At 33.1% G+C, this 20863-nt stretch overlaps 1 protein-coding gene across 4 annotated transcripts in view; it reads left to right on the top strand.

The window, feature by feature from the left end:
* Nucleotides 1-18230, top strand: part of LOC106463925 (Down syndrome cell adhesion molecule homolog) — a 108382-nt gene extending 90152 nt beyond the window's left edge. For 2 of the 4 annotated variants that reach the window (XM_022391566.1, XM_022391565.1), the window contains 3 exons: nt 2547-2640; nt 9527-9639; nt 17958-18230. In XM_022391566.1, coding sequence (XP_022247274.1) covers nt 2547-2640; nt 9527-9639; nt 17958-18019 — 269 coding nt within the window. In that variant the 3' untranslated portion in view covers nt 18020-18230. Of the gene's footprint in view, nt 1-2546; nt 2641-9526; nt 9640-14344; nt 14563-17957 lie in introns of those variants that run through there. The other 2 variants (XR_002611606.1, XR_002611607.1) reach the window with 2 other exon arrangements.
* The last annotated feature ends 2633 nt before the right edge of the window (nt 18231-20863 follow it).

Here is a 20863-nt window from a genome sequence, read left to right as displayed (position 1 = left end):
TGTAATTAAACGTAATGTAATAACATGAACAGTTTCCAGAACTTTCGAGTTACTGAGTTTCTCTGCATGAGCTTTTTTCTAATTTGAGTATTCTCCATGTTCCACAAATAAAAAGAAACGCATGTCCCTAAATATATTGCATATATAATAATGTTTACTCGATGGTGTAGGCGTTGGCTTCTTCTCAGGAACAGTATTTTTATGAAAGATATTCCTGGGAAAGTGGAGGTTCTTATAATTTGACTTAGATCGTGGAAATTGAAATGTTAACCAACTAAAACTATTACTTAATAAAGCTATGTTAAGAATAGCCAGTGTGTGATATCATCACGTCGTCCCATTATATACAAGCTCATTTTGACAATACTTTATTTGAACAATATTACCTGAAACCAACCTCAAAGCTAAAGTCATGTCATCCGATTACAGTATTCAGTTATGTATAATAATGTGCTAAGTCATACGGTTGGTATAAGAACCTCTGAATAGACGATTGTATTCATTAAATTAGAAATTGTCGCTAATACGCTATTCTTATCTCTGCTACCCTTGGACAACCTTTTTTTGTAACATTCAATCTTTAGACGAGAAACAGATTGTACAGATCGTCTCAAATTCTAATCATACAAAAACTAAATAGGCATTGAGTTTGAGAATACAAAAGTATCAACAAGCTTGAAAAAATTATCAAACGTTACTCTTGTTGTGATAGGTTATAATTCACTGTTCTAAGCTTATTCTTCAGAAGACCTCATGTTTTTTGAAAATTAATTTCATTTTCCAAGTATATTTTTATTTATAATTTCAATAATCTAACATTGACGGCAGAAGATGTGGATGTGTAAAATCACGAAAATCTAATACCTTTATAAAATGTGACTTAATAAAACAAACTATTGTTTTTCGGTAGCCCAAAGCTATGGGCTATCTTCACGTTGTCTACCATAAGGAATCGAACTCTGGATTTTAGCGTTATAAGTCCGTAAACTTACCATTGTTCCACCGGGATGCAAAAAATAATAATACTTCGTATATATATATATATATATATCCTACTAAAAACCGAGCACACAGCAATCACGTCTTATTAAGAATGTCTTTCCTCTGTTTATTCTTTCTTTATGTCTTACATTAAAATATTTCAATTTTTATGAAAGCACTTGAAAATACTTCCAAAACCACAACACAATCGTTGTTTTATGATACGCAATGCCATAATCAAAACAGTAACGAGGATACTTTTTAAAATTTAAAAGAGTTTTTCCTAAATTAAAATTTAAATTTAGTATCCTTGTTTTTATTCCGTTAGTTCAACCTAGTGGATGTTCTTTGGAATCAAAACATCCACCCTCAGTGACATCGATGTTTGTTATGATCTGTTAAGGAATTATTAGACAACTTTATAATAGTTATAATTGCTTTACCGACTACTTCGGCCTACTGTTTTTGCCAATTTTTTTTCTTCCAAAATGAGAGTTCTTTACAGAGCTTTGCAGAGGGTTGAATTTGTTATACTAAAATGATTTTGAATATGCAAATCAGCGAGTCACGAGACAACCACAATCGATAAAATGTTGCGGTGCAACATAATGTATCAGAACTACATTTTGGCATGATTTGGTCTTTCCTTAGGTAAAGTAATACCACTCAAAATTGATCGCTTTTTTGGAAAGATATGTAACAACTCTTTCCAACTCAAAATATTCATATACTCAGATCACCATAAAAATTATGTTCATATCAGGAATTTATACTTTCCATGACATGTATATTCCTTTTACTTACTGGATCAACTTGGGGTACCAACCAAGTTACCGGATGCAACGTCAATAGATTTCTGTGTGATTAAACTGTTGGAAAAGGCATGTGAGAAGTCGTCGCTCTCTTACATTATATGAATTATGGAAAACCAACAGGGGAGTGATGTGCATAATTCATGACAACCTTACGACGGAGCCTGTTGCAATGTAAACTATGCTGCAAGGTTAGTGTCAAGATGCATTATTGTCTGGCCATTAGGTATATGATGACAGGACGTGCCGCATGGACCGTAAAACGTAACAACAATGTGTGGCTCCAAAATATTTTCAATACAACGTATCCAACCTCTGTATATTGTGAAGCTGTGTGAAAATATTAATTAAACTTAGCTGAACTTCTCGACACATTGCTTGCATAATTTGAAGCTTGTTGTTATTGTTGGTCTTTAGCACAATCTACAAAATAGGCTATCTGCGCTCTGATAACAGGAAGGAATCGGACTCCCTATTTTAGCGTTGATTTATCGGGGGACGTTCGTACACAACAAGATAAATGTGCACATGTTCCTTATTTCCCGAAGTATATCTGATAGTGATAGATAACAATATAAATGTTTTGTTTTGTTTTTTCCCGCACGTGGCTTTCCGTTCAGCGAATAACGTTGTCTATAGACAAACAGATTAGATTCTCAATACACACGCTATTAATGGATTACATACTTAATTTCATATTTTACATGTCCTTGTTTTTTAATTGTCTTACAATTTTTTACTTCTTCCTACCAGCTCTTCTGCAGGAAGGTAAACCGTACTTATACAGGAAAAGTCACAATCCTGCAGACCACGGGCAGAAAGGTCGTAGAAGAGATTTTGGAGATGGGTAAATGACATAAACCACCAATATAACTTTGTTTGCTAGAATTCTTTATATAAGTAACTTACTGTCAATAATTGTTTAAGAAATGCTAGTTGAAATAATGCACTTTTTGTTGTTATTTGTTTTTTAATATATATATGTTTGACAAATATTTCGAAAGATTTTACGTCATATATTATTAGTGCAGGTCTACCGAAAGGTCTGGAATATCGGGGGGAAAATCCCTGGGGGCCCGTCACTTTAGGGGGTACGGAACAGAGGGGGATAAAATGTAAAGACAAAATAATAAAGTGTTGATCAAATAACATACAGACGATGTAAGTAATAAATATAAGTATTATAAAGATTATCATTCGCTGATGATAGTTAAAATATGCACTACCACAACGACATCAGTCAGTATAAGAAAATACTATGATTACCGCACTAAGCTATTACAATGTTATGTCGTTTAATTCACCCAATATACCACCTTCTCCAAGCTGGTAGAAACACTTGTCGGTTGCATGTTTAATTATTGAAAATTGACCATGAGGAATTTTGAGGTTTTATCCCCGAACTGCGATATTTTCAACACATTTTTGATAATTTATTGTGTGTAACCCAATGAATGGTTAGCTGAGTTTTCGATTTGATTAACCATCTAATGTGGTGATCGTAATACTGCTGTCCATTTCGGTTCCAAGTAAAGTACGCCATCGTACTTTCTTCGTTATACGAATTTGCTTTTTGATCGATATTAACATAGAATATCAGGGTAATTCATTATATTAAAAACTAAATGTGATAGTTGTCCAATTTAAAGTTTTATGTCATTATGTGAGTCGTGGGAGAAGTATAAAATTCTGTTTCCCGAGTTTCATGAGACTTGACTTTCACATAAAATGTTTCCTTTGAAATTTGACCGACCATGTACCCACCAAGAAAAATACGATATAACTCTAAGTTACCCTATTTTTTTCTTTCTAGAATGACTGCATATTGTAACTCCAAATTATATTTGTTTATCCTGAATAGTTTATGGCTTGTAACATTTTATATCTTTTTTCTACTTATTTTTATTTTTTATTGGTCTTTTGAACCGTGTATAACTAAAACACTCAGCGAGTGCTCAGCCCAACTTACCGTATTTAATTACATAATTCGCGAGCTTGTGCAAGGTGAAATTTAAGACTTAAACTTTTACAGTCATGCTTATGGTTTACTAAATATTTTTTTATTTATTTCAAAATGCACCTAAGAACATAGAATAATAACAATTAACAAGATTCTATAACTATTATAATTTAACTGGCTTTCTAACTATTACGTAAGCGCCTTAAAAATCCATTAGATACTCCATCCGAACAATTCTACAAAAATTTACAGACTACGTGAGCTATGACTTTTACACCATAGCGAAAAAATATAAATTTACACATCATTCATAGATTACAACTTTATCTTTTATAGGATACAAGTTAGATGAAGTAAAGCATCAAAATTATTTATTGGCTAATTCTGAAATATAGTATGCTAGAGATGGGCGTGGCATGTGCTTCTCACTTTGCAAGCTTGTTCCTAGACATCATGTCACTAACAGGCTGACTGTCACTTGGACAGTAGAAACTGGTTGAATTGCACGTAAAATGGACTTCCTCTTCATTGATAGGTTTCCAATATCCTTGTTAAAACAACCAGTATAGTATGGTTTATTATATATATGAAAATATACGTATAGTAAGAAACATATATATATATAAAGAAATACATATATTCATACCTAAACTGTATTATTTTTTCATTAAGCAATTTCATTATTTGTCTCTCTGCCACAAAAAAGAATGAAAATTATTCAATCTTAGTGATATTTATAACTAACGTTCACTTGCAAAATTCTATCTAAATATATAAACCTAGAATTCAGTTTGACTTAAAGATATAAAATATTCTTTTTCTCTTTTTTTCAACTTAAAATCCCTTTCCAATTTTGGAATGTTTCAACAATAGAAACATAAATCTGGTGCACAAAAGAAGAAATTCAAACAGCAGAAAGAATATGCTGAAAGTAGAGGAAGACAAACTATTTTTGTTGTTGGTTTTGAAAAGAAAAGTGAAGATCAGCCGAAGCTTTCCATTCAGGGTTTGATGTCAGTAATTACCATGACGCAAGTGCTGTTATTTCGAATAAATCGAATAAGAATGATGAAATATCAAATGATACTAATACAAATGGTAATGAAATTCTCACAGCATATCCTGTTACAGAAAAGCAAAGTGACTATCTACAGCTAAATGTAATCACTAATGTAATCGGTGGCTTTGATGTTGGTACCTTAACTGATGAGAGTGTATCAGCTGAAAACCTTGAGCTAGCTGTTAAGAGCTGGGCCTCTACAACACCTTAAAGATTTTCCTTTTCCAAATTCCCTTCTAAAGTCTTTGCTGCAAAATGGTGAATACAGTTAATGTGAATGGCTAGTTTGGAGTAATATTGGGCACGTTTTGTACTGTTTTCCATGTCGACTTCACGCCAAGACTCCAGTTGCATTATGTTCTACAATTACAACTGTAAAAGGCTGGCCATTAACAACAGGCTGGAAGAAACCTGAGCTTGAGAGACATTTTGGAGCAAATTCGTGTTGATTTACAGTCTGGGAAGAATATTATTTTAAGAGCAGCCAAATGGAAGGCTATCCTAGCCGCCTTTTCTTAAGGTAGAGAGATTTAGCTCTTCGTGGATCATCACAAAGAATTGGTGCGCCTAATAGTTGTAATTTTTTTAGGAATAATTGAGCTGCTCAGTCATTCCAGTCTAGTTCTAGGGGACCATGTAGAGAGAGTTCCAGAATATCAGTGAAAAGAGTATCGTTCTTCAAACCTACTATTTGTCAAAATCCCAGAATGAATTTATAGCAGCCTGTGCTCAGTATGTTCGCCACGTTATTTTACAGGAAAGACTTTCAGCAACATATTTTGCTGTCATAGTAGATTAACATCTGATTTATTTTATCAAGAACAGACAACTTTTGTCATGAGGTATGTATCCATGCCATCAGAATGTTCTTCTTTTGCCATTCAAGAAAGGTTTCTAAGATTTATTCATTGCAATATGAAGACCAGGGCTGATATTTGTAATATAATACTTGATTGCTTAGGTGATCTTGAAATACCAATAATAGATTGCAGAGCCCAAGGATATGACAATAGGTCCAACATGGCTGGTGAGAATAATTGTGCTCAAGCTCTATTGCTAAAAGTTAATCCCCTGATTAAATTCTCACCATGTGCTTGTCATAGTCTCAATCTTTGTGGAGCACAAGAAGTAGAATGTTGTGCACAGAGGCTCAAACGTTTATTCGCTGTAATAGTTCAGAAGATTTACAATCTAATTAGTTGTAGCCCACAGCCATGGATCATTCTTCTCATGAATATTGGTTGTACTTTTCATGGAATTTTGCAAACATGGTGGTCAAACAGAGTGGATAATGCAGGCCTTTTGCAGCTCATCTTCCTGGGATTCTGGATGTACTTTCAGAAATTCTTCAACTCAATCTTACATCTCAAACAAGAGCTGAAATCAAAAGTATAATGGACTGACTATGTGCAGTCATTTTCATGCATCTTGATGACTGAAATCTGGTTAAAGGTACTTACAATCATTGATCAGCACAATCAAGTATTGCAGGTCCGCAAAGCTACCATTGGTATTGAAGAGAGCAACACTGAAAGTGTGTTGACTAATTTAAAAACATTGCGTGAACATTGGAGCTCAATTCTTAATGAAGTTAAATTGGTTGCAAATAATATTAATTTTCTGCCACAACCGCCTGCAAAACGGAAAACAATTCCCAAATATTTTCGTGATGAAAATAAAAATGATTCTTTGCCTAATTGTGAAGAAAATGAACTTGTAAAAGAGACAAAATTCAGAAGAAACATATTTTATAAGATCATAGAATCTCTTATTGCTAAGTTCACTACAAAATATAGAGTAGTCAATAATATTATCCTTTATCCTACCGGCTATTGATTACGTTTTCAAATTTTGAGGATTTTGACATATAAGTGTACAATTATCATAATTAAAACACAGCTATAATCTCAGTTCTGTAGCACTTTCGGTTTCAGAGTTACAGCATGTTCCATTTAAGGAACATTGGAGGCTTAGTTATAAGATAGTGAAAATGCGACCTCATAACTTTCTAAATCAAAATTTATTGAATGATACATATGTTCATCTTATGTTTCTATTCAATGCTTTTCATTCTACTAAAGTTTACAATATATACAAGAAACACTCTAAACCGTGTGTTCTGTATAGACACTGAACTTAGGGGCAGTGGTAGATCTCAAAACACTGCTTGCCCCTTTCAGCATGTAGCCGAATATTGCACTTTTTGCACATATACGGTCGTCGAAAGAACCCCTGTTCTTCTTTTGTAGATCCTTTGTAGAGGCCATTGATGTTGCCGCACCTGCGGAACGATTCTCTCTAATCGTAACAGTCGCTCGTACATTACAATCAGCCAATTTAGCCAGCAGATCGTAATTGGTAAAAAAAATTTTCATAAAAAAGTTGGTGCCTCTCGACTTCCGAATTAGCAGCAATAACATCAACCAGATTGATAATGTCATGCGTGCCGAGTGGTTGCTTTGGAGCCTTTTCCTCTTTTGCTTGGTACAACTTCATGTGGTAGGGATAACCATCACTACCACAAAGGCTTCAATTTTTATATCCAAACCAAATTGTTTTTCCTCTAATGAACATTTTTGCACTATGGCAGCCAAAGTATGGTACCATGGACTCATCCACACTGAGCAACTTATGGAACACACCAAACTGTACAAGACTCATTCAACATATTGTACAATGGAGAAATCTTGTCTCCTTGAGCATGATTCTGGTTATAGGTGAAATGCACGTATTTCTTGATTTCAAGAAATTTGTTTTAACTCATTGTGTGGTACACAATCGGCGCGCCCAAATCAGGCTGAGTTGACCAATAATTATGCTTTTCAGGCACACTGTTGTAGCCTGATAGCAGTAAAACACCCAGAAAGTTGCGAACTTCTTTTTGTGAAGCATGGAAGTTCGTGTTGTTTTTGTCACGGTTGGCATACAAGTTCGTTTGTTTAGTGATAAGGTCCAACATGTCATCGGAAAAAACTTTTTCCAAATCTCATATGGTGAAGTCCCATACAAATCCAGCAAATTTTCTGCTAAACAAATGTCGGTTCATATTCTTATTCCGAGTCATCAGGAACATCCTCAGTGTTACATACTTGACTGCCCGAGTCTCCGGCAGTTGAAGGCAATACGACAATGTGGAGTGCGTGCTTGGAGCTTCTTGCAGTGTCACGAGCTTCTTGGTTTGTAGTTACCTTCTTAGTTCTTCTGACCTATAAATCAGATTTTTTACATTGTTGTTTTGTCCTTTATTTGTCATCATGAACACTTCACAAGAAATTGTACATGTCAACACTTGTAGGTTTATTACACTTTGCCAGACAGAAGGCAAGAAAAGTAAACTTCTAACAACGAAAATCATACAGTAAACAATTGTCTGGCATAATGATGATAAACCCACTTATGTATTAAAATAGAAGAAAACTATTATTTTGCTATTAAGTAACTGAAAGGTTGAAGTGCAGTTAAGTGTTGCTTTCACATATTCACCGTATTAAACAACCATGAAACACATTCTAAGAGCATTTTTTCTCTTTGTTAATTTTATTCATTTACTTAATAAAATTCTTCAACAAATGACTCTTGTGATTTCCGTTTAGGCAGAAATGTATTTGTGTTAGCGCATTTGTCAATTGTATTGTGATAGAACTTATCCTTGATTCCTTAAAAACATTTAGCCCATTTTCATCTGAGTAGTTTGTTGAAATATTATTAATAGTGACATGGACAGATATTCAATTTGCTTGCAATGTTTACAATATATAAAAAATACCTTGTGTTATCATGTAAGCCCAAAGCTTCATAATTACTCATAAGTTGTTGTACTTAAGGCAATCTAGCGACTAACAACTTCACATTACTACTGCTCATACAAATCCTCAAAATATGATATTCAACTGTAAAACTATAACAAAAACCAATAGGTTAGAAGGATACAAATGCCATGGTAAATCTATCAAGATGGTATGTAATACTGCATGCTTTTAATCCAAAATTGGATAAATAGTTATCTTATTAAGGAATTACAGGTTTCAACTTGTTGACAGTTAGTTTGTACATGTATATTTGGGTCCGGGGGATGAGGGACTGTATATAACAATCCTTCTCCGAAGCCCTGTATTAATAAACTGAAAGTATGTTCAAAAGTATTAGTTGTCGTCATTCTGTGTTGTCAAACTCTATCTAAACATTGCTATTGATATTGTGATACAAAATGTACAGTGACCTACAACTTTACAGGAAAATATTTTGTTTTCTGTTGGTTTAGCTATTATCGTTAAAGCATTATAAAACAGTATTCTGGGTATTTATTGTAAGTAGCATAGACGTAAGAACAAAATACTACATTTTACATGCGACTTTTTTATGTTTTTCTTTAGATTTATTTTCCAATGTTTCCATTTTATTAAATTGCCAAAAATAAAAAATAACTCTTAAATTAAATTCTTATTATATCATTTACTAAGATTTTGAACAGTCACATAGTAGAATAATTATAAAGAGCTATTCACCATGACCACACAATTAATATTTTACATTACAATTGATTAATTCGGGTACTTACTTAGATATATTTACAAGTATTGTAAGATCAGTTTTATTATTTCAATGGCGCGAAAATTTCACAGGAAAAGGTATTTAAAAAGCTGTAGGCTGAGTTTGAACTTTTGTATGAGCAACTAGATTGCTAATGTAAAATAATGGTTTCTATTAATTAAGGAGTTCTGGAAGCGAGTCCGATGAAGAGATTCGATTCACAACCAACAAGGAACATTTCAAGGAAAGTGACCATGATATCATTCACGGGTCTGAAACGGAATGTGATCGTCAATGTAAGTAATTTCTCTTGGATAATTAAAATTTTCATTCTTAACAATGGGTTTGTTTAACTTTATAAACCCATAAATTTGCGCGTTATGCCGGAATTATTTTCATGATGTCCTAATAATTATCACCGTACCTTATAAAATTTCCAGTCTATTTATAAAAGGTAGATAACAACAAAGAGACATAAGTGTTTTCGAACGCTGCATTGTCCGATGGGTAAATTGGGATTTTTCGCTGGACGCTAGCAGCGTCTGTTCAGAGTTAAGCGAAACGTTGAAAAATGTTTAGTTGCTTCAGTTCCAGATACATCTGTGACGGATTTATTATTACATATTTATTTTAACATCGATGTTTGTTTAAATTAAATTTATATTTAGAACTGTTTGCTTGAAATTAAGCACAAAGCTACACAACGGTAGCCGATTTCTAGCGTTGTAAGTCCACAGACATACCGCTATGCCAACTGGGGGGCATTTAGAAAAGTACATAACTTATACTGTTAAATATGTATTGAGAAACTCCCACCTATTCTCTAAAGTTGAAGAAGATATATGTGTGTACATAAACGCTAGTGTTAGCGTCAGTATTGTTACGTAAAACTAAAATTTCGAAAAACTCTCCACACGCCTATAAATATAACCAACGCGACGCGCCAAAAAAAGAGTATCTATTATTGGTTTGCTCTAAACTTTGGAAGCTATAACTGTAATTGTTATAACGCTTATTAATCTGGACACTTCAGATATTTGACCAGGAACATTTATAAATTTCGAACATTAGAAACCATTTAACTTCAGTGGATTCACATCGGACATTAGTACTTTTACAAAGATATTATATAACTTCAGCGGTAAAAGAAACCCGACCTGTAATCGGCGTGTGATCAGCGAGAACTACAGAGCTAGCTAGCTCCCTATTAAGTGAATTGTACCTACATTACCTCAAAATTAACTCGCTCATCGTGAACCCTCGATAAGACATCAAGGAAGTTCCAGTCTAGAAAGAAGATTTTATATTGCCTGTAACTTTGTAAAACTTTTGTATATAAATCATTGTTTGTAATAACTGTTATTGTAAATTGTATTATTGGTTGTATATTAAAACATATTTGTATATTTAAAAAAAGAAGAAAACTGTGTGTATCAATCTTGTTGGCAAATATCATAAATTGGAGATATATCGGCATTTATTTAACTACTGAATTTATATTATCATTTAGCTCGGTTTCAGATCATTCGAAATTGTAATAGTAACATAATAAATTGGGGACTCGTGTCCGTGATCTGAATCAGAGACAAAATTCAATCTAAATTAAAATTTATATCATAATTAAATCTATATCTATCAGTGCCAATAAGTTTTGATCATGTCTGATTATCAAGATTTTCTTGAATCACCTTCCTTCGAAAGATAGAACAAAAATGAATTGCTCGAAGTTGTCAAAATTTTAGAACTAGAAGTTCAAAGATCAATGAGAAAAAATGAGGTAAAAAAGCATATTATCGAAATACTAGTCGGCGATGATTTGTTGCCCGATGAAGCATAAGAGGAATACTCTAGTGTACCCACTAGCCAATCGGGGTTGAGTGATAAAGATAAGTTAGAGATCCAGCTAAAACTCAAACAACTCGAACTTGAACAAGCTTGTATCGAAGCAGAGAAAGAGAAAGAGCAAGTTCGTATCGAAGCCAAGAAAGAACAAGCTCATTGCGAGGCTGAAAGAGAAATAGCAAGCTCATATCGAAGCCGATAAAGAACAAGCTCATAGCGAAGCTGAAAGAGAAAATAAACGTCTAGAGGTCGAAAAAGAAATTAGGCTGAAAGAAATAGAAATTAGACTCAACTCCGATCGACCAAGGCAAAATGACAACTTTGAACTTAATTGCTATATTAAAGTGCCACCATTTAATGAAAATGAAGTTGATAAATATTTCCAACATTTTGAGAAAGTTCCCCAAATCATGGAATAGCCCACCGAAAATGGTCATTATTATTACAAGGTGTTTTAACTGGTAAAGCACAAGAAGCTTTTGCCACTCTCTCGTTAGAAGATTGTTCGAATTATGATAAGGTTAAAGCAGCTATTCTCAAAGCATTTGAAATTGTAGTACGTAACACATCTATTAGGTGTGCCATTGTATATCCTTGTTATTCTTGTTGTCATTTAGTTTTATGTATGTATGTGTCATTTGAAGAGAAATATTTAAACATTTAAATAATAAGTTTCAAAATTCTTAAAATTAAGGCCAAAATTCTCGTTCATTTGTACCAGATTAGTTGAACTTCAAATTATAGTATAATGTAAGTTCTAATTAATAGTGTTTAACAAATTTCCTTCAGTCTTTTGTTTTGAAGCATTACGGAAATTATAGCGTGTACTGGAAGATTTCATGTAACATATGTCACTGTTAGATGTATAAATAACCGCATGTTTTACGAAACAATAGTCCTCAGTGACACAATGGTATATCTGCAGACTTATACTGCTAAAAACCGGGTTTCGATACCCGTGGTGGGCAAAACACACACATAGCCCCTTGTGTAGCTTTGTGCTTAATAACAAAAAACAACAACTAAACAATATGTTTATGATATCTAGAGGTATTCACGCTATTGGAATTATTTCTTTTGAATTTCTAAATGTTTATGCTAAATACTATATCCTAAGGTCAAGGGGTAAATCGAAATTCAGGTAAGCTTATATGCTTTTACAGTTTACATGTTCTTTACATTTTACTGAAAGTAACGTCGCTTAATTTTGATTAAATCCATCTTCTTCTACATAAGTTGACACATAATCTTAACAATGTTCATTTATTTTATTACCTAACGTTTTATAAAGATTCTGACTAATCTTACAACAAAGGCTACTTGGAACTTATAGTAGTTTAGCTATGGCAAAGCAAAATCAATTGTATGAAATAATGCCAACAATTCCCTTAGCTCATTTGTATTCAAATCTGTCATTTGATCTGAAATGCAAATTACTGTTCATTGAACCTAAGCTCGTAAGTGAACATTTGGTAAAGGTGGCTTTACGTCTTCACAGTTCATAGCATTTCACATTAAAATCAGTGTTAATAAGGTCCAGGAGTATTTTTGACCACTCCTCTGAAAGTGTTTTTTTTTCCAGGGCATCAAATACGTCTTTCCATGATCGATGGGATTTATGTTTGGTAATGATATTATAAGGATACAAGTCACTCCATTCAGATACTCTCTTCAAAGAATGATTAGAAAGGTGGAAAAAAGCGTTATCACTCATTTGACTAAAGTTAAGAGTGATTGCACCTGCATATGAAGTACAAAATGTGATAAAATGTTATCTCTATAAGGTTTAACATTAATGGCACCATTCTAAAGAACTTAGAAATTGGTGTGTTGACTACTACTTATTTCTTCCCACAACTGTACATACACCACCGCTATATGAGTGACGTTTCTATATGAAAACAAGGATTGAAATTGGTTACATTTTTCTTTAAATGATTATACGCCTGATATCAGGCTGCAGGATGAAACACGGTTTATTTGTAAGAAGTCTATTTCTCACCTATCAATGGTCGGTCCACTGGACGTGTTCTCGTAACCGCTTCAAGGGTGCTGTTTGGTGCCTTATGACCAAAATGAACCCCTTGTAAAATTTATTTCTAACTGTTTATAATTGACTTGGCGTCCAATTACAGCTGCAAGCACTTTATTCATTACTCTATGATTGCAGAGAACCACGATAACCAGAATTAAATTATAGCTGTCGTCTTCTTTTATTCTGGATAATGATCTACACTTATCCAGGTATTCAAATAACAGTATCACTGGTTTGGAGGAGGTTTCAAATTCAGCTAACGACATCTTGAGACTCTTGTATCCAATTCGCTAAGAGCTTCACGTGACTGACCAGTTTTCATGGATGAAATTTCCATCAATAATTACTTGATAAATGCTAATTGGAACAATGCACTTGTTGATGTTATTTGTTTTTCAATATATATATGTGTTTTTCTTAATAACTTTTTCTCAGATTGACCGTTCAGCACATACGAAGACTGACGGATCGTTGATGAATTCGATATGAAATATTAGGAATTGCTAAAAATGAATAGTTTTCCTGTAATGTACTCTTGAAAAGAAGCATTTTGTTGTATTGTTTCTACGATTAACCATTCAGGAGATATAGAGCGTGACAAATATATACTCAAACACGTTTCTGTTTTTTTTCCTTTCAAAATTTTCTTTCAATCAGTCGACAGAGGAAATCCCGTTTTTTTTCTTAAAATGTCTTCACAAAAAAACAAAAACATTTTTGTTCTTAATAAGAACAGATCGTATGACTGATTATCAAATGCCTAAATTACACAACAATGAACTGACGGGTGATTGCTGATATTTTACAAAAGTGGTTTTGCTTTAACATAAGTATAGTAATAATAGTATTGCAAATTCCGTTTATCTTTTTAACTGTTTTGTGCAGTATTTATTTGTTGTTAAGTGCAAAGCTAAACAATGGGCTATCTATGCTCTTCCTACTGCGGCTATTGAAACCTGATTTTATATTGTTACTAGTAAATGCCCGTTGAAACAATTCAACGGGAATTTCCCTTAAAATAGTGATGAATAAATATGATTTATATATCCATTTCCTTGGATCAGATCGCATATGCAATATGATTGTCTAAGGGGTCGTCTTACAACCGTCTTTTATCATTCCAGGTGTTATTTCACTAAGGAAAATTGCATTGCGTTTGTTTCTAACCAAAGGAGAGTGACTGCAATGCATTGTAAGGCGAAAATATTTGGATTTCGATGCGATGGGTGCATCCAGCACAATAAAGAACTGCGGTTCGCTAAGTAGCCGTAGGGATTTTTTTTCCGCTGGATGCCACCGTTCCTTATCATTATACTAAGTGCAAGAAAAGACCACTACCGAAGTGAGCGCTTTTTGACAGTTGTCATTTCTATAAGAATTGTCCAAAGCAAAAATTTTCAATTCAAATCAACTTATTCGACATGGTACAATAAAGTCATACATGTATACAATATCGATAATAAAATAAAATGTATATAAACTGAAGAACAACAAATATATACTCAAACACGTTCATCTTTTTGTGCGTTTTTTTTTTCTTCTTTTTCGTTCATGCTCCTATTTTCGAAATATTTCTTTTAATCAGTCGACGGAGGAAGTCCCGTTCTTGAAAAAAAGTTTTTATTTTTCTCAGATTGACAGATCAGCACATAAAAAGACTGACGAATTGATGTTGCTATCGATAAGAAATTTTCGGAATTGCAAAAAAATTTATAATTTTTCTGTAATGTATTCTCGAAAAGAATTTTAATATACATATATTTTTTGTACGATTATCCATTCAGGAGTTACAGAGGGTTACAAACAGTCAGACCAACATTTGGCTATTATATTTGTATAGATAAGTCCTCAGACTTACTGCTAAGCCTTTTTGCAGCGTAAGGTTTTTATTATATCATAATCATTCAAAGTGTTGTGACCAATAATTTACCATTACATTGTTTATATTTCTAAAATATTCTGACATGTACAATTACATTACAACTATCGAATTAATGCATTCATATTAGGGTGCATCGAATTTACTTAGTCGAAAATTTCATTTTGTAATTCCTAGTCGGCAGGGTGTGCAATAGTTGCCTTTTATTATAAGAATTAATATTATGCAGTATGAAACTCCTCCAATTATATATTCAACTACCGCAAGCGAACCAAAGTTTGAAACAAAAGTGTATCATCTTTCCACTAAATGAAATAGTTAATCACGAGGACTTAATGGTTTTAAGCTCAGAATATTCTGATGTTGGTAATATTGCACTTTCTACATCGAAATCCCAAAATCCTAAAATAAATAAACAAACCGCTTCCAACGGTAGTGAGAGAAGCGACAGGTACTGTATTTCGGATAGAGCTGCTACAGCTCTTACCTCAGCTGTTTTGGAAGATATGGGCATTATTCAAGAAAATGACAATGTTAAAATTGTCGATAAAAACAAGATACAACGCGAACGAGAAAAATACCGAGAAACATTACTGACTTCTGATGAATCAAATGTAGAAAAGATATAACTAAAATTATCATTAAAAATGGGCTTAAACATTATAAACGTGTAGTCATGGAACTGCACATAACTTTAGTCAATGAACCTGAATAAATTTTCATGGATCACATTTCTTCTTCTTCTTCTTCCGGAACATCAGAAAGTATGAAAAATTCTATCATTCAGTGATTTGAAGATAAAATTTCATCTTATCAGTTAGTCGCTGTATGCTGTGACGGCACATACGTCAACACTGGAAAAAAAAACTGGAGTTGTGCGACTTCTTGAATTACGCTTAGGAAGACCTGTTCATTGGTTAATTTGTTTGTTACGTGCAAAAGAGTTACCCCTGCATCATCTAATTACGCATCTTGACAGAGTAATTCAATGACCATCTGCTTTTTCTGCTTCTATTGGAAATAAATTGAAGACTTGTGAATCATTGCCTTCAGTAAACTTTGTTTCAGTCGAAATTACAGACCATTACCGAAAATTGACCACCCTGAGGATCTTAATACAAATCAAAAATATTTCTATGACATTTGCAAATCGGTAGTGTCAGGTCATTGTTCAAGAGAACTTGCTTTACGTGACCCTGGTACAATGAACCATTCTCGCTGGTTAACAACACCAAACAGGATTTTACGTCTTTACATCACAACTGCCAACCCATCTAAGAAGCTTAGTTAGTTAGTGAGATATGTAACAGTGTATGCAACAGTTTGGTTTAATATCAAGAAAGATCCCTCATGCAGCCATGGCTCACTGCACCTTTTTCTATTTGTAAGAAAATTGCGTTTTCTTCCTGAATCAGAGAAATATGTGGTGGATAGAGTAATCCGGAGAAATGCATATTTTGCCCACCCGAAAAATTCGCTGCTTGCAATACTTGGAGATAATTCTAAGGCTATCAGACAACTTGCTCGTTGTAGAATATTAACTGCTCGATCTAACTCAAATTCTAGCACAATAAGACAGTTTGTGGTTCCAAATATTACTATGGAAGTTCAACATTACACTGATTTAATAATGTGGACTGACAGTAGAGCCACCACTAACAAAAAATATAAGCAATAAACAATTCGTGTCTTTCATTAATTAAGATGACACGCCAGTTTCCAAGCTCAGCATGCAGTGTCACACACAAGTAGTTGAAAGACATGTTAAAATTGTAACAGAAGCTTCAGCAGCTGTTTGTGGTTATCGCAGAAGGAAGGGATTCATTAAAGCAAAACTTCAATCTCGCAAAATCATAAACAAATTTAATTCTAAGAAACAATACATAATCCAGTAATTCTATTGCCCAGTGGAAGGGTGGTTGGGTGGAACTCGACATGCAACTACCTCCTCGTGAGGAGGTTTGGGTAATTTAGGATATAAAACTCCTAAATTATCTAAACATTGCATATTTAAAGTTATACTACTTTGATTTCTCATATACATTGATTATGGGTATTTTAAGGAATATATATCCCCCCTCGCGGCAGTACAAGATATAATTTTAGAAGCCTAAAACTTATCCTCATAATTACTACTGTTAAAAGACACCAATCGCATACCCTGCCGATAATAATATACGAAATTTATATTTTCGATGCACCCTAATGCACATGCAAATCTAAATTTTGATTGGGCTTAAAAAAAAAGAAAAGGGTTGGCATTTTCTATGTAGTAGCTCTTTTGTCACGGGTTCCTGTGTACTATACTTTTTCTCTGAAAAATACTTCTTTCTTTAATAACAGAAAACGTCATCACGACGTAAAACAAACTTGTTTTTTTAAATATACAATGATTTTTACTGATAAGGTAAATATCACATTTTTAGTGAAAATGTTACTGTCCATTTAAGGTAAGAAATTTATATTCTCTCGTGTATTTTTAAAGAAAATTCGTACAAATTCAACTTCAATATGATCAAGTTCTGAAAATATATAGAAATGGCTGAAGCTGCAGTGTGAAATATCTGGTCAACGTTTCAGCCAAGCAACCCTAATCCAAATCCAATTTTAAAAATAAAGAAATGGTCATTCACATTTTTATTTCTCCACTTTATCAATTCAACCCCTATTTAAGTAGTTTAAATAAGCTTAGAAATATAATAAGAAGTATGAGTTGTTCCAATACAATCAAATTTTGTTTGTTTCCACGTGTAACAATATCGGTCTCTATAACTTCATAACATCTTATAGAAATTAAAGTTAGAAGTTCCTACATTAATCAGATACAAATCTCTACTTATATAATACTTACTTTTCAGGGAAAAAGGTCCGGCGATCTAGGAACCAACTTGACGAGTTAGACACAGTCCAAATTTTATAGACAGATGATTTACAAGGACCGTGTGGATGACCGCATACAAAATTGTAACGGTGGAATTTTACGAGTAATTCGCGCATTCACTTTGACACTTAAGGCTTGCCCACGATATTCTTTGTTTTGTTTTTATACTACTATTGATTTTCAAATAGTCTAATATGATGGCTTTATTGTAAATCTTATGTTATGAAAAATTTTGAAATAATATTCTATGTTTGTGTGTACAAAAAATACTTTGGTATTTTAATTTAAAGAAAAATAAAATTACTTCCATGTTCATTTTATGACGTTTTACATCTATTCAGAATTTTGTCTTAACATTTCCAGGTTTTATGTATGTTTTTTTATCTATCAAAATGCATAAAACATTCTAACAGAGAAAACTTCAAAACATAGACACAAAAGTGATACCGTTTCACAAATATTTTTCTTATAAAATTTCTTTTTTATCCTAGTTCAATGTAGATTAATGTTAAACGAATGGAAGATCTAAAATGTAGTACATGCTAACGCCATTCATTAATTTAAGCCAAATTATCCAGTTAGCGAGCCGAATATACGGTTTTTATTTAAACTCAAAATATCGTTATTATTAGCAAATTTTAAAATTTCAGTCACAAAAATAAAACCTAATGAAAAAGTTCGAATCAATCTCTAGCTCCACTTGATTCGAATATATTGTCCTTTTTTACTATTAATAAAAACAAAAAGGGAAAACGTTTACTCGTGTATTAAGAAATCAAGTTATCAGCTAGAACTTTATAATGTGTTTAATTATTTAAATTCAGCGAACAGTTTCGGCAATAGTAAATAATTTTCAAAAAATCTAAACTGAAAACTTAATGTTACGTCAACAGGTCTGAATCTAGATGATTTTATTTACATTACCGTTCAGATTTTTCGTTTAATTTTACAATAATAATACTTGCTATAGAAATATATCATGTAACCATTATTAGATTTACTTCGTTTAGTATATTCTTTAAAGGGGGGATGTTAAATATTCAAGATTCTTGTAAAAACCTATGAGAACGTTATTCTGAGATGCAATATATTGTTTACTTGGTAAAAGAAAATTATTCTTAAAAACTTGATCTGAAACATTTTACTGTCCTCCTACAAAAACAAATTGATAAATGAAGTGATGAGCAACGCAGTTAGCACGAAAACGTTAACATTACTGGCAAACTATTACGCTTCTTTTATTTTTAAATTACACTGATAAGTTTTAAAAAGGGCTTCATATTTTCACTGAAACATATATTGTCACATATTTGTACCTTGAATCATGTTTAGTTGCTCAACGTTCGTTATACCTGATGCGACGATTGCATCGAAACAAGATAGGGTGTAAATGCACTAATCACAGCTGACACTGTGATATGGTAGCCCATATATCACCATAACTATTTGGTCCACTGCATGTTAAAGTAACATAGCAGAATAGCCTCAATGCTGCACAAAATAGTTCCCATTCCTTTAGCAAACTTTCATATCAGATGTGATCAACTTGTAACTAGTATGTTGTATTCGCGCTGAAAAAAATAAGGTGTAGTGTTCTGTGAACAAACCTATCGAATATCATGTGCTAAAAAAAATATTGTGGCAACCTTGTTACATTCCAGTAAATACTTTGAATTAAAACTTAGACCACATTTTGTATTTATTTAAAATTCCAGTTTTTACATGTTACCCTTTTAATCTTCTATGATACAAGCTACTATATACAGCCATTGTATGTTAATATAACCCTTTATTTCAAGATATTATCTTCTTAAAGTAACAAAGGTAATTCTAAAACAAGCATTGACTTAAGTGAGAATTAAAAAAACAAATATTAAATACCAGCGTCAAATACATATTTTGATTATAAGTTACAATATCACAATTTTGCTTATATAATTTAATTGGTTTTTGGCTTTATTTGGCAGTTATATACTTTTATAACAGTAAAATAGATAATATTCTAAACTTTTAAGTCATAATAAACATTACTAAAAGAATTGAATCCACGTAGATAACAAATTGGATTATAAGAAATGAGAAATGAGGCTAGAAAAATCGCAAAGAAACGTAGTTAATCAGTGAAGTTCCGACTGTTAGAATATTGGAACCAACTTTTCAAATAAACCGTTTGATACAAGTCCCTGTGCCCACTTATAATTGGCTATCTGCTGTACCGAGTGTCACCAAACTCAGCATGTACCCTTAAGGGCCCTCGAAGAGTGATATTGGAGGATCAGAGTTTAGATCTGGCTCCCCTATGTCTTCCCATTGCATTGAACAGGTACGTCAGTTAGTATTCCAGAATTGTAACGGTCGATGTTAAGGTTTCAGGAGGGACGGTTGCTCGAAACATTACCGATTAAAATTGTATCTTCCTTAGTGATTTGTCTAACCTCATTTTTCATCTGTTAATGAACGTCAGACGAGCACAATAGAAAATTAATAATAAAATGTTTTTAGATTCGTGTTATTTTATTCCTTCAGTCGCCTATTTCACCCCGAAGTGACTGGTATTTCGAAGATTAGCATATCCAGAATATATTAAAACTAGTTGGTTAGCAATAAGACGAATTCCCGTAGAAGCAAGTGCGGATGAAAGAAACTGGTATGCAATGGAGGCAAACGCCACTGAAGAGGGTCTTTAAAAGTTCCAGGTACCAGACTGTAGAACAAATGACTGATTCTCTAAGTACATCAGCTTTATTAAATCGAACCGTGCGAAAGGGATTGTAGAAGATGACGTATGGCAGCCATCAAACATTACACACAGAACTGATTTTGGAGCGGAACCGAACGATACTTTCGCAGTGCTAGTGCATGTTGAGACATGAGTGTACTATT

The sequence above is a fragment of the Limulus polyphemus genome, unplaced genomic scaffold (genome assembly GCF_000517525.1).
Source record: "Limulus polyphemus unplaced genomic scaffold, Limulus_polyphemus-2.1.2 Scaffold1518, whole genome shotgun sequence".
Lineage (NCBI taxonomy): Eukaryota > Metazoa > Arthropoda > Merostomata > Xiphosura > Limulidae > Limulus > Limulus polyphemus.
Note: the sequence above shows the minus strand (reverse complement) of the source record. Positions and strands in the feature narration are given on the sequence as shown.